Source organism: Oncorhynchus mykiss, chromosome 24 (assembly GCF_013265735.2).
Source record: "Oncorhynchus mykiss isolate Arlee chromosome 24, USDA_OmykA_1.1, whole genome shotgun sequence".
Taxonomy (NCBI): Eukaryota; Metazoa; Chordata; class Actinopteri; order Salmoniformes; family Salmonidae; genus Oncorhynchus; species Oncorhynchus mykiss.
In genome coordinates, this window is record NC_048588.1 from 7,128,878 (window position 1) to 7,150,912 (window position 22,035).

General features: G+C 42.0%; 1 protein-coding gene across 5 annotated transcripts; it reads right to left on the reverse strand.

Moving 5' to 3' along the window:
• Window positions 1-31: 31 nt before the first annotated feature.
• On the reverse strand, window positions 32-21,505 carry LOC110503619 (transcription elongation factor SPT5). Of its 5 annotated transcripts, none has more exons than XM_021582047.2 (31): window positions 21,298-21,505; window positions 20,769-20,952; window positions 20,416-20,569; window positions 20,236-20,301; window positions 19,906-19,911; window positions 15,880-15,891; window positions 15,623-15,692; window positions 15,443-15,508; window positions 15,281-15,346; window positions 15,142-15,172; window positions 14,958-15,026; window positions 14,379-14,630; window positions 14,169-14,258; window positions 14,012-14,082; window positions 13,798-13,903; window positions 13,628-13,721; window positions 13,377-13,513; window positions 11,880-12,035; window positions 11,608-11,754; window positions 11,163-11,309; window positions 9,648-9,773; window positions 9,433-9,522; window positions 9,151-9,262; window positions 8,478-8,580; window positions 8,232-8,359; window positions 8,015-8,120; window positions 7,652-7,810; window positions 7,333-7,501; window positions 2,050-2,253; window positions 564-659; window positions 32-431 (listed from the first exon to the last, which is right to left on the reverse strand). In XM_021582047.2, exons 2-31 carry the CDS (start codon window positions 20,853-20,855, stop codon window positions 291-293), a joined length of 3,261 nt encoding a protein of 1,086 aa, XP_021437722.2. In that variant the 5' UTR covers window positions 20,856-20,952; window positions 21,298-21,505; the 3' UTR covers window positions 32-290. The 5 variants fall into 5 exon arrangements, with proteins under 5 accessions (XP_021437722.2, XP_021437725.2, XP_021437723.2 ...); XM_021582050.2 differs by having other exon boundaries at window positions 9,151-9,261; window positions 9,438-9,522; window positions 20,769-20,884; window positions 21,298-21,503; XM_021582048.2 differs by having other exon boundaries at window positions 9,151-9,261; window positions 9,435-9,522; window positions 20,769-20,884; window positions 21,298-21,501.
• Window positions 21,506-22,035: the final 530 nt, after the last annotated feature.

A 22,035-nucleotide genomic window follows, 5' to 3' on the forward strand; every position in this document is an offset into this window, starting at 1 on the left:
CAAAATGTTTATATAAGACACCACACAGTGCAACAGTTAACATTTAATTGACATTGTACACACATAACCAAAAGGTAGTTTCTATAACAAAAAAAGTAAAGAACAGACAGAAATTACAACCACAGAGCACTAAAAACCAATGCGAGTTCACTAAGAGCACAAGTTTGGCTGAAAAGAAATTACATGGGCAATTTTAATCTTTGATAGTGAAAATGGGGGCACATATTCTGCTTGTTTTGAGTGACGTTGCTTTGCAGTGAGGGCGTGTTGTGAGGTTGGGGTGTGATGGCTCAGAGCTCCAGCTTTCCCAGGAAGCGGAGGTTGAGAATTTTCAGCTGGTCATCCAGCTCCATCCTGACGATGCCGTCATCCCCATCAATACTTAGTAGGATCCCCGTGGCCTCGCGGTCCTCCCCTAGAATCACCTTCACCTGGAGAGGCACCACAGACAACAGATGACACACCAAGAGCAGCCAGAGCCTTATGAACCCAAAAGAACCATGCTCCTGTCCACAGAACTCTTGAGTCCAGTAGAAAGGTGTTGTGGTGAGAAGCAGCCTTACCTTGTTGTTCTTAGTTGGGGTGACAGGCTCTAGGTGTTCACTGGAGATGCTCACCACCTTCTCTGTGTCCTGGAGGAAGACGGAGCACATGCCACCCTGAGGAAGGAGAAGACGCATCAGGTCAATGATGGGAGTACTTGGTTCAGCATGTTCATGTTGTCAACGTAACACATAGGTAAGAATAGTAAAACGGGGGGAATTAGATAATATCCCCTAAATGCAACAAAACTCCAATTTAACCATTCTATTGGTTTCTAGCATAATAAAAATAGTAAGCAATTTAGCAAAAACTTTTATCCAAAGAGACTTAATGCATACATACATTTTACGAATGGGTGTCCCTGGGAATCGAACCCACAACGTCGTGGTGCAAGCGCCATGCTCTACCAACTGTGCCATAAAATGCTATTTTGTCCTGCTACAGCGGTAAATATGAAAATAAGCTTATTCAGAATGAAGCGAACTTCCCCACCTCTCCGTCATGGTTTAAACCAGTGACCGTTTCAGGTTGTTTCAGTCGCAGTAATCTCTTTACTCTGCCTCTATTGATCTTGAGCTTTTGCTAGCAAACTCAGGAGACACAGATGGCTGTATTTCAGCCTCTTTTCAGGTGTCGACTTTGACAAAAAAAAAAAAAACACACAAAAAAGTCAATTAATGCAAGTTACAAGAGTGTGTCATTACACTGATGTTTTGTAACATATTTTTCTTTCTTTTCATTAAACGTTTGGTGCACTGTTTGGATACTGGAATTATTTTGGAATGGACGAACGTGTGCAAGTAGCCTACCTTTTGAAGCGATTTGTTTGACAGTCAGATGAAAACATGACAGGTTGTGTTCACGTCACATTAAAAAAGGTAATACATTATTAGCGTTAAAATACATGTCTTTACCATTAGGCCCATAAGGCATAAAAAAAAAAGATGCCCCCCCATTCTGTAGGGTTTGTATCGGTTACATCAAAAGGCAATGGGAGCCAAATATGAGGGATGATACAGCATATACCCTATATTTGGTATATCATTGGTCACGGACGTTACACATACACAGTGCATTCAGAAAGTATTCAGACCCCTTGACTTTCTCCACATTGCTATGTTACAGCCTTATTCTAAAATTGATTAAATTGTTTTTGTTCCCCTCAATCTACCAAAGATAAGACACATGACTAAAAGTGTTGCTCCATCTTGGCAGTGTCTCCTTTCTTCCATCAACAGGCCAAAACGGAGCCGTTACTGTCAGGAATCCAAAGTTCATTTCTACTCAAATAAATCAAATGACTACATACCATTTTGGTTATTGAAGACAAATCCCAGAAATTAACATTTCTATACAACTCTTTTTCCCTAAAAGCCAAAGTAATGTTCCCTCCATTTCAATCCAGACAGGAAACTTGGGTAACAAAGTAGAATCAAATGTGTGAGCCTTTCTTCACCCCTGTACCATCTAGGATCGTGGAGGAGTGGTGTGGTCTTTGCTACTCACCGTGACACTGCGGATGACGCCCGTCTGGTTAACCACCTGGCTGTCCAGGAAGGTGTCCTTAACGCGCACCAGGATGTCGGTGGTGACCCAGTCGCAGGAGGTCTGGTCGATGTTGGAGCCGGGGGTGTGGGGGTTGTAGCCGCCAGGGGAGGGGGCGCCGGGGGTCATGGGGCTGTAGCCTACCGGGCTGGGGCTCGGACTGGCCTGGGGCGGGACGACAGGAGGAAACAAAATTCAGGGCGATGGAACTTAGATTTGAAAGCGTTTCAACGATGCATCGTTCCGACAACAGCCAAAACCCCACGCAGAGAGAAGGTTTGCTTAGTTGTTGAAGCACGTGTACATACCAATGGGACCAAAAGAAAGGCAACTTTGCTCTCTGATCAACAGCACTCACTCTCTTTTCAAATCTTACTTTAGACACCTTACCTTAAAAGGAAAACACAAAATTTGTATTTTTCATTAGTCCACTGTTAATACAGTCCCAAAATCTTTTGCATGCCAGTAGTCAAGTTTTCAAGAAGCAAAGTGTCACATCATTATGATGATGCAAAATGCATGCAAGCGAATGTTCTTTCTGCATGGTGTTTTAAGAAACGCGCTACATCTTCAGCTGATGTTGGAATGACGCAATGTTAAAACAGTGACGACTTTTCCCTTTAATTTAACATAATTATATGATCACCTATAGATAGATGCTAACAGGCCTATTGAGGCGGCTTATTCTACAACAAAGCACTAAACCACATATTTGGTATATCATTGTGCACGTTGTTACACATATACAGTACATCCGGAAAGTATTCAGACCCTTTGACTTTTTCCACATTTTGTTATGTTACAGCCTTATTCTGAAATGGATTACATTTTTTTTTTTTTTTTTTTTTTTTTTTCTCCCCTCATCAATCAAAGATACCCCATAATGACAGTAGGTTTAGAAACGTTTGCAAATGTATAAAATAAACCCTTTCTCTGGAAATATCACATTTCTTTAAGTATTCAGACCCTTTACGGAGTACTTTGTTGAAGCACATTCGGCAGTGATTACAGCCTCGAGTCTTCTTGGGCATGACGCTACAAGCTTGGCACACCTGTATTTGGGGAGCTTCTCCCATTCGTCTTTGCAGATCCTACCAAGCTCTGTCAGGTTGGATGGGGAATGTTGCTGCACCTGTTCGATCGGGTTCAAGTCCGGGCCCCTCAAGGACATTCGGAGACTTGTCCTGAAGCCACGCCTGCATTTGTCTTGGCTGTGTGCTTAGGGTCATTGTCCTGTTGAAAGGTGAACTGTCACCCCAGTCTGAGGCCCTTAACGCTCTGGAGCAGGTTTTCTTTGAAGACATCTTTGTACTCCGTTCATCTTTCCCTTGACCCTGACTAGTCTCCCAGTCCATGCCGCTGAAAAACACCCCGACAGCATGATGGTTCCACCATGCTTCACCGTAGGAATGGTGCCAGGTTTCCTCCAGATGCGGTGCTTGTCATTCAGGCCGAAGAGTTCAATCTTGGTTTCATCAGATAATCTTGCTTTTCATGGTCTGAGAGTCTTTAGGTGCCTTCTGGCAAACTCCAAGCAGGCTGTCATGTGCCTTTAACTGAGGTGTGGCTTCCATCTGGCCACTCTACCATAAAGGCCTGATTGGTGAAGTGCTACAGTGATGGGAGAACCTTCCAGAAGGACAACCATCTCCACATAGGAACTCTGGAGCAGTCAGAGTGACCATCGGGTTCTTGCTCACCTCCTCGACCAAGGCCCTTCTCCCGATTGCTCAGTTTGGCCGGGCAGCCAAATCTAGGAAGAGTCTTGGTGATTCTAAACTTCTTCCATTTAAGAATGACGAAGGCCACTGTGTTCTTGGGGTTCTTCAATGCTGCAGAAATGTTTTGGCACCCTTCCCCAGATCTGTGCCTCGACACAATCCTGTCTCGGAGCTCAACAGACAATTCCTTCAACCTCATGGCTTGGTTTTTGCTCTGACATGCACTGTCAATGTAATGAAATGTTAAAAAGGGAAGGGATCTGAACACATTCCAGATGCCCTGTATATTGACACAATAATTACATAAGCCTAGGCTACAGTAGCCTAAAAGTAGAACTCAATTGAACATGTAATTGATTTCAAAATATAGGCCTAGGCAGCCTACTGTATTTATCATTTAATACAGTCATCCCAGTTTGCATTTTTTCTAACTTTCACTTGTTTGAAACAAAGAAATTGGCAACTTTGTATTTGTAGTCAACTTCGTCCTGGGAGTTCAAAAAGACATACAAATCTTGATTCTATGTTTAGAGGAGAACTGAGTATAAGGTGCTGTTAGAATCGGCTAAACTTTGAACATTGAGAAATTAAATAAATGATAGAGACAAAGCCTTGAATAGAAAGTTTGTAAAAAGCCAGAAGGCTATAGAATGTGTTTGATGGAGGAGAGCGATGTGTTGATATAGAGAAGACAGATGGATATCTGTGGATCATGAGGTGAGGGGTGAGGTCAGTTCCCCTTAACTTCTTTGGGACTGGGGGGGCAGTATTGAGTAGCTTGGATGAATAAGGTTCCCAGAGTAAACTGCCTACTACTCAGGCCCAAAAGCTAGAATATGCATATAATTAGTAGATTTTGATAGAAAACACTTTGAAGTCTCTAAAACTGTTTGAATGATGTCTGAGTATAACAGAACTCATATGGCAGGCAAAAACCTGAGAAAAAAATCCAACCCGGAAGTGGGAAATCTCTTCATTTCTAAAGAGAAAGGAATTGTCCGGTTCAAACATTTTTGAAGATTTATGATAAAAACATCCTAATGATTGATTCTATACATCGTTTGACATGTTTCTACGAACTGTAATATGACTTTTTGTCTGAACTAAGTGATTGCGCATTGTGCATTTGGATTACTGGGCTACACGCGCGAAAAAAAGGATTCCGATGAACATCAAAGGTAAGTGAATATTTATAACGCTATTTCTGACTTTTGTGACACCTCTCCTTCTTTGGAAAATGGCTGTATGTTTTCTGTGGCTAGGTGCTGACCTAACATAATCGCAAGGTGTGCTTTCGCCATAAAGCCTTTTTGAAATCAGACACTGTGGCTGGATTAACGAGAAGTTTATCTTTAAAAAGGTGTATAATACTTGCACGTTTGAGGAATTTTAATTATGAGATTTGTTGTTTTGAATTTGCCGCCCTGCAATTTGACTGGCTGTTGGCGAGGTGGGACCATATCCCAGAGAAGTTAAGGGAGTAATCAGGGTTGGTATTTGGTTACCTTCTTTCCCGTGGAGCCATAAACTGTAAAGAGGAGTGTCCTAAGTAGGATGCATATAAACTGTGATGTCTGAAATGTTTAACTGTCCTTTTTCAGCTGTACAGAACCTTTAGAGAAGCTTTAACCAAGTTTATTCTTCCCAGTGTCTGTGGGTTAACTCTGAAAAATAAGAACCTAACAGTGTCAGAGGGCAACAAACCATCTGGACCACTACAATAGCTGAGGCAGTCAGTAAATAACGAGCATTTTTAAGAGCAACTTCAATAACAATGGTTATGAGAAGCAGCTTGGAGATTAACGATGCGCCTATGGAGGTTCTGATGAATTTAGCAGATTAGCCTCCAAACGTGTTTGATTGTAAAACTTTTTTCCCTCTGGCAAGACATGCCCATTGTATAAACCAACAGCACTAAGTCTTACTAATTTGAAAGAATGACAAGGCAACACTTGTCAACACACAAAGCTAAAACAATGTATTGCAACACCCTTAAAGAGAAAGACCGATGTCTGGGAAATAATATGAAGTGCGTGGAAGGGCTCGACAAGTACTTATTTTTATTTTTATGAATAAAATGGACAAGAATATACACTAAGTATACCCAACATTAGGAACACCTTCCTAATATTGAGTTGCAAGTTTGAGTGTGAGTTTGTTTCTTCCCTCGAGCCGGGACAAAGAGCTCTTATAGGACCAGAGTACAAATAATATAATAATCAATCATTTTGCTCTTTATTTAACCATCTTACATATAAAACCTTATTTGTTCATTGAAAATTGTGAATAACTCACCACAGGTTAATAAGACGGGTGTGCACATAACTCTGCAATGTTGGGTTGTATTGGAGAGTCTCAGTCTTAAATCGTTTTCCACACAGTCTGTGCCTGTATTTAGTGTTCATGCTAGTGAGGGCCGAGAATCCACTCTCACATAGGTACATGGTTGCAAAGGGTAGTGCTACTACTGCTGGTAGTAGTAGTACTACCAGTAGAGCTGGTATGTGTCACTTACTGTTTATGACCATTTATCAATTTGAGCAAACGGAATGAGCAGCAGCTATGTTTGGCTACATACGGACCGTTAGTGGAATTCCCGCAAGAGAGTAACGGTTAATGTGATTGGATGTTTATTATTTGACATGGTGTTGTTATTTTGCTGAACACTAGATTGTTTAATTTTATTTTTGGCAGTGAAACGAGGCTACTCAGGCGAGAAAAAAAACCTCACCAAAATGTATAGCCCCGTTAGAAAATAATATAAGTATTATTTAAACGTGAATCACATTTGTATTTGGCGTACCCATGACGGCATTGCGTACCCCAGTTTGGGAATACCCGTTTCCAATTTAACTTGTTTTATTGTCTAGCAGCCAAAGGCACAATCCTGATGATATTAGTAACCCATGCTAGTTGATGCATCTTTAGATCGCCCCTCTTCCTTTCTAACAGATATTTTGTCACATGAAAGTGCTTCGGAGTGCGGTATGCTTTTTAGAACGGTGTTTTCACGCTAATTGCAATTTGGAACATTCGTGTGTAGCCTACAGTCATGTAAACATCAACATTTCTATCAACATTTTAAGCTTAATTGTCTGATTAGTTGCATCAGCCTCATTGCTTTAAACATTTTTTTTAATGTTCAGCGGTTGTATGAATTTTATATAGAAAGTATTTGGTTGTAATTGTTTCAATATTTTTATAGGCTACCAAGGGTGGCCCACCATCCTCCAGGAGACCCTTAAAGGGGACAGTGTTGTATTTTGAGACATGCTTGAATATGCAAAGAAGCCAATGGGCAGAGTGTAGCCTACATTTTTCTATATGGTAAAAAGATCGTAATGGATTTTATTTTTTAAAAGTAGTTCCGGGCATCATACAATGATGTAGAAATGGCGTTACAGACCATTTTTATTTTTTTGGGGACAAGTGACTTGACCTTTCAGACAACTAAAATGTTAAATCAACATCAGTCCTATTAAGTGGCAAAAAAAAATTATATGTCAAGCGTGGTGGGTCTTACCTGGTATGCCATGGGTGAGGGTGTGGGGTGGTAGCTGGCTGGTGAGTGTGTGTTCTGGTAGCCCACTGGGCTGGGGGCCACCTGATGGTAGCTCTGGGGACTGGGGCTGGGCTGGTACGAGCCCTGTGGGGAGGGGGCAGTGTACGGCGAGTACTGTTCAGTGTTGTACCTGAGGAACACACAGTCAGTGGACTTTGCTCAAGGTGAGTTTGATTCTCTCCGTCCTAGCCGTTGGTCGTCACTGTAAAAGGGGCTTAGAGACAGACTGAAAAAGACAGCAAACAGACAATGGAAAACTGTGTGTGTGTGTGAGACTCACATGGCTGGGGTACCGGGGGTCTGGGGGTTGTACTGGGGATTGACCTGGGGTGAGGGCACCTCTGGGTAGCCAGGGGTCTGGGGGTTAGGCGTGCCCCCGTAGCCCTGAGGGGACGGCGAGGGCTCGTCATCATAACCAAACTCAAAGTCATCGTCCGCCCTGAAACAAGAGGAACAGGTTAAAGGCTGTTTCCAAAAAGTTATCCTATTAGGGAAACATATTTTCAGGATCTGTAGAAAGTACAGAAAAATAGCTGTATTAACTTTGACAACTCTTGACCCGGCAAAGATGAAGAAACCCTTATCAACCATAGAATGCTGAGGCTATTTCCCACATTTATTTTTTCCCCCACATGTAGCCTACCTGGACGGTGTGTTGGGGTTGTTGGGGTCCCACGCTCCGCTCTGCCCCGGCGTTCTGCTCCCATCATGCAGCGGGGTCTGCGAGCCGTAGTGCGGTGTACGGCTCCCTGTGGGGAACAAGGATCACCACAATGAGAATAGTTATATTGCAGGTCATAGATATATATATTCTGATTGAGAGCCATAGAGGTATTTCCTTGGTGGGGTGTCTCGCTCACCATCGTGTAAGGGGGTCTGAGAGCCATACATGGGGGTACGGGAGCCTGTCCCGTACATGGGGGTCTGGGAACCGTACATGGGAGTGCGTCCGTGGGTGGAAGTCATTCCTCCATGCCTCTTGGCTCCCCTGAATGTAACAAAAACAAGTCAACATTAATTAACACTCTAAAAAGGTGAACTATTGCATTAATATCACCGTGTTCACAATAGATCATTGTAATAGATCCCTGATGATGTGAACGAACATTGTGGTGAGACGCTGTCGGTCCACAGAGATGGTCTGGCATGTTGAATGCAGCTCCACTCTGGCTGTCGACTCAGTGGCATCCTTCACCACTCCAATGTACCCTGAGAAATAATGGCAAGGGTTAGGCCAAAAGATTCCCTATTGAGAATGATCCAAGTGTTGAAAGTCCAACACACATGGTGCAACAGCATTTCTGCTTAATGTGTTTATTGTTCATTCTATGGCAGAGGACAACCCCATCTGGTTCACATGTCACCTGGTTTGGTCCTTTTTCTGCATTCATAGCAAGTGGGAAACTCAGAAAATCCTACTTGTGTGCATTCACATGCCTTGAACTCATTGAGAACGCAGATTGGCTAATGGCAAACAAGCTGGGTTAAAAATAAACTAAAAGTACAGCTATTAAAGTTGCAAAAAAATTATAGTGTTCAAAAACAGATGTTTTTTGTAAATAATGTTTTGCTGTTGCATTTAAGTGTCAAAAATGCTGTTATTGAGATAATTTCAATAGTATGCGACATCAGATTTTAGCATGTGGGAGAAGTCAGAGCTTGGAGATGACAGATCAGTTTCCCACTAGTAATTACCAGCTGGAGGAGCATTCAAGTCATTTTCTCCCAGTCATATGCTGATATTTACACATTTCTGAGTTGTTATGAACGCAGCATTACCCTTGTATGGTCCCTGGGAGATGCGGACGGTCTGTCCAATCAGGTCGTTGTCCCTCCTGCCCCGGCCACGCCCCATCTGTCCACCTCCTCCACCACCCCTCTGCTGCTGACCTGAAGGAGAGGACAGGAGTTGTGTAATGCCTGTGGTCTGATAATTGTTATTTAGTGTTGTATCCTGCACTAAGCAACTGTTCGCTAATTTCTACAAATCAACAAAGGGCAGTGTAATACACAGTTTATGGTGAGAATGACCACATGCTCTCTGTGAGCTGTACTCCACTCACCACCACCACCACCTGGATGCATGGGGCTGCTGATACTTGGACTCCTCGGAGCGAAGCCTCCCACGGTGAAGTTGGTGACGTCTCTGGGCTAAAGAATGGAAGAATCAAAATGTCAACAACAGCTCTGATGGTTCCCACTGGAGAAGTTTAAGAGGTGATGGCATAGATGGAAGACTTGAAAGTGATGCGGTGAGAGCTAAATGGGAGACTGACCTTGGAGCCCCCGGCCAGCACCACGTGGCGTGTCTTGCAGACGAACATGCCCCCGTTCTCCACCAGCTTTTTACAGTGCAGGAAGGCAAAGCCTCGGAAAATGTGGCGGATCTCTCCCTCACGCCCCTGGCAAACAAACCACACCACTTATATGCTAAAACCCTATACATGCTAATCGCACCTTTGGCAAACTGAAAAACAGCTAGAGATAAGCAATATAGCCTAAAACTCAACATACAGTTCCATTTTGTGCATGAAAATAAAGTACCAGTCCAAAGTTTGGACCCACTTACACATTCAAGGGTCTTTATTTTTTTAAACTATTTTCTACATTGTAGAATAATAGTGAAGACATCAAAACTATGAAATAACACATATGGAATCTTGTAGTAACCAAAAGTGTTACATTAAAATATATTTTAGTGATGCACCGGCGTTAAACTAGCCGATAGTGATGTTAGCATTTTTAGCGAATGTCGGCCGATTCCGATATGTTCACAGGTATATCGTGCATCCCTAATATATTTTATATTTGAGATACATCAAAGTAGCCACCCTTTGCCTTGACAGCTTTGCACACACTTGGCATTCTCGCAACGCCCCCCCCCCCCCCCAAAAAAAACCTGGAATGAGTAGGTGTGCCCAAAGTTTTTGACTGGTGCTGTACGTCAAAGCTCTTCAAGCTGACTTACCAATTTTGTCAATGAGGGCTCGAGTCCAGACACTGGTTTTGAAAGTAGTCACCAAACCTGGATGGAGGCCTATAGTAGAGCCCTAGACAACTAATTCCATTTACTTTTCCATTCAACGTTTTGTTTTTCCTGGTTTCAGATGTCATTTTTGTCTCAAAATCCCTTTAAAAACAACATTGTAATGTTCTAAGTTCACAACAAGGCTTAAACGAAATCAGGAGACCACGTTTGAGGTCTGGGAAAAATCTATGGAATTTTCATTTTTGGGTGTAGATCCCCTTCAAATTTAAGTGTACACCAGCAAGAGACTTGTTCGGTTAGCAGTGTTTCTATAGCGCAAATGTGATTGCAGAGTTTGCTAAACAAATCTCCACTGGATTTATGCAAACAATCATGATTAATCTGCTAGGTAGGCTACTTTGTAGTTAACATTTAAATTGACAAGGTTTTTTGGAAAGCCTTTCCATCTACCAGAAGATAGTTATTAGCATTAGCATCTTCGCTAACGGCTACATGAAGTGGTAGACAAACACGCACACAGCCCGAGGCAATTCCACATCGTCTCTTCAGAAAGTTCAAGGAAACTAAGAATCACTTATGCATTTTGTTCTTGATTATGATCATCTCAGGCAAATGAATAAATTATCTAATAAGTTCAGTACATTTAGTTGATTTCCGATTAAATGTAATACATTTTTGAATATAGTTTAATTCCGTGATTCCTGTCCACGTCACAGATTTTATAGGGCCCTACTAAAGCTATAGTTGAGAAATACATTTATGAGCTTAGACCTATAGAAAGCAGAACTGTGGTGAATCTTACCGAGTGTGGCCCGTCGATGACCTTGACGATGTCTTTGACGTGAATGTTGTTCTGCTCAGAGTCTAGCGCCACAGCAAAGCGGTTTTCTTTCCGCCGATTCACTGCCTGGTGACGCACCGTCAGCACCTTGCCGTGCATGTTGAGGACCTGGGGAGAAGAAGAGGAATACATGTGTGAGCACTATAGGAATGCTCAGGGATTTAGGCTTGACTGCCACAATTTAATAGACATTACACTATGTGCCAATTTTAAAATTGAGCAAAATCACTCAAGTTCCCATTTCAAGAACAGATGGTGGACAAAACATCTCTCCAGCAGGCACACAACCACGACTCCAAGCCCACACACACACAATCTCTTATAAAATAACATTTATTTTGTCCTGATCTGAACCTGATCATTTAAGTGGAAATGTATTTTGCAGAAGAGTAAAATGAGTACCAACCTGGAATGTCTCTCTCTCCAGCCTGACAATAACTCCCACGGTCTGGGGGTCCAGTTGGACCAGCTCTCCCCATTCGTGCTGGCCCCCGGCATCTACCCCTGACGCCGTCTCAGAGCACAGCTGTAAGTCCCGGGGCAGGACCTTCAACTGCAGAGCACACATACCCACGTAAAATCGATAATGGTTCACTGAAGTTACGTAGGAATTATGCAAAATATGATTATTTAAAAAAATTCATTGATGTCCCAGTTCAATAATGTGACGTTGCTTACCTCGTGCATGGTGAGGTCAGAGAAGAGGATGACAAAGTTCTCCTCCACGCGTACGATGAGGCCGGTGTCGCCCTCATAGCGGCCTGCTATCACCTTGACGTGGTCACCCATACGGAAGTACTTCCTCAATTCATGGGCCGGGAACTCCAGCGGATCCTGCACACAGACCAGACATCAATAACAAACCATTATTTTGTATCAGTGCCAATAGAATGAACGGAACACAGTGGGAATGTCTGGCCGCCTCACGTGAACGTTTTGATCCCGTAATTCTATCCGTCCCACATTTTTGGGAAGCCCAATTTCTTCATCATGCTGTAATGGGAGTTAGTTCTCGAAATCCCAGTTTTTGTGGCTTGACTAATAACTAACCACATTATCCCTACGCAAACAAGAATCTGGTTTGTGATCGCTTGACCCCGGGTCATATTCTACCACTCCCACATTTTTGGGAAGCATGATTAAGTAGTCTATTCATGACTACACACAGCCCGATGCTTTCTTCATGCTGTGATGAATCGTGTTCCCTTTGCAGGCTATTTGACTTGGCTGAACCAGAATCTGGCTTGCTAGCCAATTAAATGCAGCCTGCGGTGGATTTAGTAAAAAATTAAAAAGAGCTTGTCTATAGTCAACTGAATGCACAGCTTAGCACATAGAACTGCAGTTACACAAGTAACATCCGATGTCCGCTATTAGCAGATTTTGACTCTTGCTTTTGAAAGGTTGGAGGAACTCAGGAAGACATGCATTCGGTTTTCCTCTACGACACAAGCCGCGCAGGACATTTTAGAAGGGACTGTGACAAAACTGCAATTGAAAGCAATGCAGATTACCTTTTTATATACAGTTATTACCTGATGAGCTTCCATAATGTTTTCCTGAACTTTACAAAATCTTTGATGCTTTTCAGTCACTTTGTGATGCAAATAAAAACATACACCTTTCCTATATTAAAGTCATTTCACATATGTCCTTATTATCTGTATTATCTCTTATTATCTGAACGTCTAAAACCAGATCGAAAGTATGCAGAAAAAACAGAAACAATGTAAATAACTGCCCTTTTCTGGCACGCAAATTGATGCAGCGATTTCGATAAATATCAGTGAAAAAACACACAAAAAAAATTATCCCTATGTTGATTGCACACCCCTGGTTTACTGGTAGTTCTCATTGAAATTCCAATTTGTTTGGCTAGACAAATAAATAACAAAACGTCATTCCAATGCAAACAAGAATCTGGTTCGTAGCGGCTTGAACCAGGGTCAATGTCTTTGGCTTGTTTTTAACAACAAGTAGATTGAATATCTTACTTTAGGGCCTGAGAATATCTGAACAAAATTCTACCGAAAACTAGCAGAACATTATGTACCGTTTTGACAATTCTAACCAATGTGAACCTGTTTCCACACAATTTGACTTTAGGCCCAACTTTAGTAGGACAAATCTGAAATGTCCTCCCAATGTCATTGTTTGCTTGGTGCTTGTCATTACCTTCAGGTCCTCATGCTTGGGCATGATGGTGATCTTGTTGCCATCCACACTCAGGATCTTGCCCTGCAAGTTGATCAGCTCCCCTTCACACACCTCCACGTTGTCCCCAGCCTGGAGGTTGTGCTCACGCTCTTTACCTGTGGTCACACAACAAAACATGCCTCTTACAAAAGCAGATACACGTAAATGAAAACCAGAAAGTAAATACCAAATCTCATATATCCTGAGTATGCTTTAGAAGTGGTTGTTACCTGCGGTTTCAGTCACCACCTCCAGATCAATGCCTTCTGGCTGATCCTCAAACTTCTCCAGCTCTGACAGAGTGGGTTTTACTCCTTCAGTGATCTACAGATCACAATAAAGAGACTGAGCCATGGGTACAGATAACTAAGAACACTTTTCAGCCCCGTGGTCGTCTTACCACAGCAGACATGGCAAAGCTCTTGAAGAGGAACCCTTTACGGCTGTAGCGGTTAGCTTCAAATATCATGAAGTCTCCATCGTGGCTGACATCCCCACCAAGTGACCTGCAAGAAAACACCATCAGGAAGTAATCGAGGCTGCGATCTTATCTATTTGGGACAGTGTAATCAAATCCCCAATAATGATAGTCTTCAGGACATGTTTCATTGTACCTGATCTTTTCCGCATCGAAGAGTCTCTGGGCTGGTCTCTTGAACTTCTTCCGCTTTGCAAACCAGTCTTTCTGGGAGACACAACAGGAAGTGTCATGGGATATCAAAGTTGAGGGTGGTGAGTAGCCCATGACAACAGAGTGCTGCCGTTACTTACCATGCTCATACGGGCCTTAATTCTGTCCAAATCTATCCTGGGAATCATCTTCAGTGATATCGTGTTCTGACTGGGCTCCACATAGTCCACCTAAAGGAGGAGAATACATGTATGTTCCAAGAATATGGTAAGGATATTTATCTTTGTCTTCAAAATACATTTTCATCAGTTTTCACAAGTGTTGACTTCCACAATGTGTTTCAAGCATACCTGGGCAATGTCATCTTTGTAGAGGCCTCTCTTGAGGCGGACCCAGGACTTGGGCTTGAGGTTAGTCACCTCTTTGACCACCTTGAGGACGTCTGTCATCTCCTTGATGGGAACCATCTGCTGGTTCCAGAAGCCCATCCTCAGGTTGCCTATTCCATCAATTGCAGCCTTGACGTGAGTCTGCTTGTACGACTCCACATAGATGTAACCTTTGACATGTTCGGGAGCCACTACCGACTTGATTTGGAGGGGCTGTGTAGAATGATGTATAAGAAAACATTTCACAGGTTGTCATAGCGCCCTTTTTCCCACCTTTTATTTATTTGTTTATATATAAATTGCCAAGAGATATACAGGCTATCAAGAGATCCATCATATAAAGCACTAAATGCAAACATTAGCATCTTATTACAAAGAACATTTCAAATCAAATCAAATCTTATTAGGTCACATGCACCGAATACAACCATACATACTTACGAGCCCCTAACCAACAGTTCAGTTTCAAAAAATACAGATAAGAATAAGAGATAAAAGCTATAGAAGCTGTGAATGCAGAAAATTAGGGTGGGGACATACCGTGTCTGTGAATTGATAGGCAATGAATTTCCTCATCAATGCGATGGCGGTTGCTCTCTCTTCTCCAATCTGTAATGACAAAATGCATGACATAGGCAAAATTACTTTTTTTATTTTTTATTAAAAACTGTTTTTATTGTGTGCTGAACTTTAGGATGTCTACACAAAAATATAAGCTCCATACCTTACACTTGACCGTCCAAAGATTAGGATCCCTTTGAAAAAGAATATACAATACCAAGAACATTGAGAATATGTATATAGATTGGATTGTTGTAGTGCACTAAAAATACATTCCCCATCTTGGTGAAGGTGATACATACTTGACACCAGGGAGCAGCTGCTGCTGGGTGATGTCATCAGACAGTTCCTCAGAACCCCCAGGAAAACTAGAGGGAATCAAACCGAAATTTCAGTCAAAGGGATAACCGGTAAAATCAATGTTGAAACAGAAATTAACAGATTACTACTGTGAAAATACTCACTCATTTCCTGATTGCTTGGCATATTTCCTCATGTAATATTCACCCAAGGCCTCTTCTCTGGAATCTCTGAAATATCCAAAAATTCAAATGTCAGACTTCAAGAACACAGCTTCGCATAGTAACAACTGGAATATTCATGGAAAGAAGCCTAGCCACTCATAGCCCATAAGAACACATTACCTCCAGAGGTTCTGCAGCCTGCGGGAGCCAGAGTTGTCCTCATCCAGGACCACATGGTCAATGTTGGACACTGAAGAGTAAAGCAGACTCAGTGAGCCCATTACAGTCACACAAAAAAACAATTTAATGTATAAGATTGAATGTAGAAGTTCTCCATTCAAACAAGTGGTCCTTTAAAGAACCTATCTGTGTATACCTATGTCTAGCCCCAAGTGGTAGGTAGGTCTTTTTCATATTGGAAGAAGAAAAACACTTACCCTCAGCTTCCTCTGCTCCGGGCCAGGCAGGTTAAGGTAGAGGGAGGAAAACACATTAAGAGCCAAATGAGATTGTCATACACACAAAGCAAAGAGTAGCAGGGGCACAGACAGGAACAAATGAAAGGATTTTTTAATTTTTTTTACATTAACAATGGTAAATGACCAAATGGCTCATGAGACCAAGGATGATTGTAATGTGGGTAATTGTAATGTGGATGCTTATGAGTCTTTGTGATATGGCTGATTGACATGCCAAAAAAAGCTTAAAAATATATAATTTAGCTAAATCACACATTAGCTTTCTTCTAGCAGGTAGCATTTCAGGCAAATGGTCACACTTGGTTCGCGTAAGTGCCTAGAACCCCATGGTCTGATTATTTACTACAAATAAGGTTGTACATTTCAGGGAATACTCAAAAGGTGGAAACTTTCCGTGGGAATTAACGGGAATATATGAAAATTAATATTAATTCAACTTAAATGTAGATGTTTTTTGCATTGGATATATTTACCATATGGAGACAGAAACAAAACTTTTACCTTATCATAAGTAGACAATTGCAAAAGATCCTTCCAATAGAAATAAAAACAATTTAGTTATGAATTGAACTTTAATTAAATGAGTTGACTCATCCATCACATGAGATGATTTCACTGAAGAACAAAATAAAGAATATTGAATGATCCATCGCATCTCTGTAAAATGATAGTTTCTAGACTAAAGCTTTGGTTGTCTTCCTCTCAAGCTTCCATGTCTTCTCCCTGGACCTCCTCAAAGTCAGCCTCTGAGGCCTCATATTCACTGTCACTTTCCAACCTTGATGAGGATGGCTCGTTGTCAGGCTCAAAAAGCCTATAATTTCCCCAGATTGCCACCAATTTTTCAACCCTTATATTGGTCAACCTGTTGCGTGCTTTGGTGTGTGTGTGTTCCCAAACAAGAACCAGGCGGCTGATGTTGGTGGGATTTGGAGGATGATGGAGACAATAGGGGAAAGAGCCTCAGATCCACAAAGTCCCTTCCACCAGGTGCTGATGAGATATGGCACAACAGCCATATTGCACCTCCTTCCCAAAGCCCTTGCTTGGACGTGTACTTCGCCAGACTGCCAAGAACCCAAAATACATCATCCAGGAGGATCCTCTTGATGGGGCTGTCCATATCGGCAGACTGTGATATGGCCAATTCCGGGAGACTCCTTCCCCTCCAGAAGACTCCAGAAGGGCGAAAAACATTCAGAAATCTCTTGCAATACACATTGCCTGTGAGCAGAGGTGAACCAGTTGCATACACAGCTCGAGCAAGACATTCATCAACATTTCTCTGACTACATTCCTCCATTGAGTCAAAAAAGGAGGACCATGAGCTGATGCTATCGATATGGTGTCCGATTCATCATTTTCACCTCGATTAGAAGTAGAGGGACTTGTCTCAGAGGTTGCTTGTTGTGAGCACTGAGGGAACTTCATGCACATCTTTGTTCTATTCTTCACATTTGATTTGGCACAGTATTTGCAAATGTACACATTTCCTTCTACATTAGCTGCAGTGAAAAGTCTTCACACATCAGATAGTGCCCGTGGCATTTTCCTGTAAAGATTAGAAAAAAAAAGAGAAATAAAATAAATACAATTCCATGTACAGATAAATAAATAGTTAAGCAGTTAAAATAAACGACTCCTTTGTAAGATACATGTTATAAAATGAAACATGTATGGAAACAGTTGAATTAACCCTCCTCAGTTAGCAGGCTCAAGCAAGCTAAAACCCACATGGTAGCAAAAACTATCTAGCAGAAATTGTTAACAAGTTAGAAATTATTTAAACACTGCTGAAGGCTACTAAACTCAGCAAAAAAATAAACATCCTCTCACTGTCAGCTGTGTTTATTTTCAGCTAACTTAACATGTGTAAATATTTGTCTGAACATAACAAGATTCAACAACTGAGACATAAACTGAACAAGTTCCACAGGCATGTGACTAAAATAAATTAAATAATGTGTCCCTGAACAAAGGTGGTCAAAATCAAAAGTAACAGTCAGTATCTGGTGTGGCCACTAGCTGCATTAAGTACTGCAGTGCATCTTCTCCTCATCGACTGCACCAGATTTGCCAGTTCTTGCTGTGAGATGTTTCTCCACTCTTCCACCAAGGCACCTGCAAGTTCCCGGACATTTCTGGGGGAGAATGGCCCTAGCCCTCACCCTCCGATCCAACAGGTCCCAGATGTGCTCAATGGGATTGAGAGTCGGGCTCGTCGCTGGCCATGACAGAACACTGACATTCCTGTCTTGCAGGAAATCACACACAGAATGAGCAGTATGGCTGGTGGCATTGTCATGCTGTAGAGTCATGTCAGGATGAGCCTGCAGGAAGGGTACCACATGAGGGAGGAGGATGTCTTCCCTGTAACGCACAGCGTTGAGATTTCCTGCAAGGACTTTAAGCTCAGTCCGATAATGCTGTGACACACCGCCCCAGACCATGACGGACCCTCCACTTCCAAATCGATCCCGCTCCAGAGTACAGGCCTCAGTATAACGCTCATTCCTTCGACGATAAACGCGAATCCGACAATCACCCCTGGTGAGACAAAACCGCGACTCGTCAGTGAAGAGCACTTTTTGCCAGTCCTGTCTAGTCCAGCGACGGTAGGTTTGTGCCCATAGGCAACACTGTTGCCTGTGATGTTTGGTGAGTACCTGCCTTTACAACAGGCCTACAAGCCCCCGGTCCAGCCTCTCCCAGCCTATTGCGGACAGTCTGAGCACTGACAGAGGGATAGTGTGTTCCTGGTGTAACTTGGGCAGTTGTTGCCATCCTGTATCTGTCTCGCAGGTGTGATGTTCAGATGTACCGATCTTGTACAGGTGTTGTTACACGTGGTCTGCCACTGCGAGGACGATCAGCTGTCCGTCCTGTAGCTCTGTCTTAGGCGTCTCACAGTACAGATATTGAAGTTTATTGCCCTGGCCACATCTGCAGTACTCATGCCTCCTTGCAGTATGCCTAAATCACATTTACGCAGATGAGCAGGGACCCTGAGCATCTTTCTTTTGGTGTTTTTCCAGAGTCAGTAGAATGGCCTCTTTAGTGTCCCAAGTTCTCATAACTGTGACCTTAATTGCCTACTGTCTCTAAGTTGTTAGTGTCTTAACGGCCGTTCCACAGGTGTGTGTTCATTAATTGTTTATGGTTCATTGAACAAGCACGGGAAACAGTGTTTAAACCCTTTACAATGAAGATCTGCGAAGTTATTTGGATTTTTACAAATTATCTTTGAAAGACAGGGTCCTGAAAAAGGGCTGTTAACTTTTTTGCTGAGTTTATTTACTAGTAAAAAATAAATAAATGTAATATAAAAATATATTCACCCCACCCAGTATTGTAATTGATCAAAACTTACCAGAAAGCATGTGGTCCTTGGCTCAGACAGTGTAGTAGTGTGCAAGATCTTGAGAATGAGCTGTACATGTGATGGAAGAGTGCACTGCACATGTGATGGAAGAATGCATTGTGCATGCAGAGGGTTGCAATTCCATTGAATTGGGGATAGTTAAACCAAGCTATGCCACAAGAACTAGAATTGCCTTATGTGTATCCCACAAAAAAACAGTCACTGTTATAAGATCACTTTTTTGAGGAATTTAAGCAAAAATCCCAGGCTTAACTTCCCATGGAAAATATCCGACCCTTTGCATCCCTACTGATAAGTCATAACTCTGCCGGTGTCAGGTTAACATACCATCCAACAACATTTCTACAATATTTTCCTGACTAGTAAATAGGTCACAGCTGTCAAATACAATATACTAATGTATTACCTCATACAGGTAGCCTCAGTTATTATGGGAGACCCCAATAATGTATTTGCCATCAGTGCTCCTTTAGATTAGAAGTGCAGCAGTACGAAAATGTGGGTGGAGTTATAACATAATGTGACTTATTGAATGAGAGATAACCAATCCATTTAATTGGATGCAAGGAAAACAGAGAGCAGAAAATCTGGAATTGATTTACCGTTAACTGAAGGAGGCATGCACAAGAAAAGGAATTATTAGCACAGGAAGAACACAGTCAACACTCACATATACTCATTTTGGCATAGATTTGTTGATTGTATTTGTAATGCTGCCCGTCCCTTCCTGAATCCAAACAATACTACAGACAAATCCATCATGCCTAAGCAGCTGCACATCACCCATAGGAAAGTAATTTTCTAATAATTTAAAATTCAACAAAGTTCATGAACTCAGTCCTCATCAACAGACAACTGCCCCAACGTTGCTCATATAGAACTCCCTCTCGGGTATTAGATATCCTCAAACATGGCCCCATGTGTGACCTTACCTTTCTCCAAAATATCCTCAGCACCTTCCTCCCACGGGTCTTCATCTTCATACTCATCATCCACATCTAAACAAAAAGTTTATTTCAGATACATTCAAACTAAAATGTTTTGGTGAGCAAGAACATGTTGACAACAATTCTACACTGCAATGGTATTATTCGAGTCTAGATTTGTCTTACCGGCTTCATCTAAGATGAAACCTCCATGCCTGGGTTTCTTTCTGGGACGGTCATCATCATCCTCTTCCTCCTCTTCGTCATACTCATCTGCCAAGTCTTCCCCTTCCTCTTCTGCTGCCTTGTCACTGCCAGATAAACTTGCCTGCCCATCTTCCTGTATAGGGGAAAACATTCAAACCACTCACAAGTTATGTCAATGCAGTAAAACGTGCAATGTCAATTTGGAGCCAGTCTAGGTTTGTTAGCATCAATTCTGATACAGTAGCAAATTGAGGGCAATGCATGCACAGGTGCATCTGTTCCACCACCTACCCATTCACACAGTGCAAGGCAGTGTTAGGTAGCTAGCTTACCTCTGCCTCATTTTTATCCACCTCCTCGGCTTCGCTACTTTGTTCACTCTGGTTGTCAGAGAAGTCGCTGTCCTCACTGTCCGACATTTTTGGAGCCGGGGTCTCCTCCAAAGAGACTGAGTTGAAACGCAGTTGAAACGTGACTTTAGTTTTCTAACTAACGTTAACTTAGTTCAGACAGTCCCTGCATGGGTGAGACTGAAAATTAAATGCTATCTAACACTGACTGTATTACTAGCTACAGTAGCTACCCAAAAAGCTGGAGAAAATGTGTTTCAGGGTAATACGCTGAGCTACGTTATTCTCTAACAATGTACATAGTCAGTTAGCTTATTACGATAATGTAACGACCGAAACAACAGAGAATGTACAATGTTGATAGCTAAAAGCGAAAGCAAGGCCTAGTATAGTAAGTTAGTAGCCTCAGGATCACGCGAGCCAGCTAGGAAGCTAACGTTAAGCTAGCAAACAACCCAAATTTACAATAATATTTTGATAAATACATTCCAAGCATAGCTAACGGTATTACCTTTCTAAAACACGTGTCTTGGTTTGGACTTAACTAAAAGAAGAAAGAAATTGTTAGATATTTTTTTTGTCACTTCCACTTCCTTCGATACACAGACTAACGACATTTGGAAGGCAACGAACCACATTCTCGCGATGGTTTGAAATACTTGTTAAAGTGGTGCAGTCTCATTAAATATGTTTACGTCTGTGGTCTCCATATCCCAACCCATGTTCATAACAGCACACCTGATTTCTGGCTATAATAATAATGGCGAAGGTGCATGAAGATGGCGGCCCCCATGTACTTACCACAAACGCCTCATTTGCTAAATTCGCCATTTGTACAGTGCTCTCCTTAACTTTTTTTTGTATTGTCATTATAATTCACCTGATCCCAAGTAGGCCTAGGCTACCTAATGTTTGGTGTACCTCTTTTCATATAGTATCACTAGGCTATGTGGAAAAAAGGAAAAGAACAACATAATGATACCAGAAAAACGTTAAAAACGTTTTTAAACAGTTGGTAAGCTTTAGCTAGCACTAGTCGTCTGTACCTGCACCCAAACTCTGGTATTTTTAGTCCTATAGCTTGTTCTCCATCTTCTTTTTAAATAGTGAACCAACATGATTTCAGCACTTTTATTTCAATTACTAGCTAGTTTCCTTCCAATTGTTGACAGATTTTCATGCAAATATTAAACATTTGCATAAAGAAATTTTCCCCACCAGTGGTGTTTCCACCAGGACTTGTTGCAGA

Excerpts from the sequence above, each read along its gene's own strand:
- LOC110503619 (XM_021582047.2), bottom strand. The coding sequence starts at position 20,855 with ATGTCGGACAGTGAGGACAGCGACTTCTCTGACAACCAGAGTGAACAA. Across the intron at positions 13,722-13,797 it reads GCTTTGCCATGTCTGCTGTG|ATCACTGAAGGAGTAAAACC; the intron begins GTAAGACGACCA and ends TGTGATCTGTAG. Across the intron at positions 9,523-9,647 it reads TGCTGGCCGGGGGCTCCAAG|CCCAGAGACGTCACCAACTT; the intron begins GTCAGTCTCCCA and ends TCCATTCTTTAG.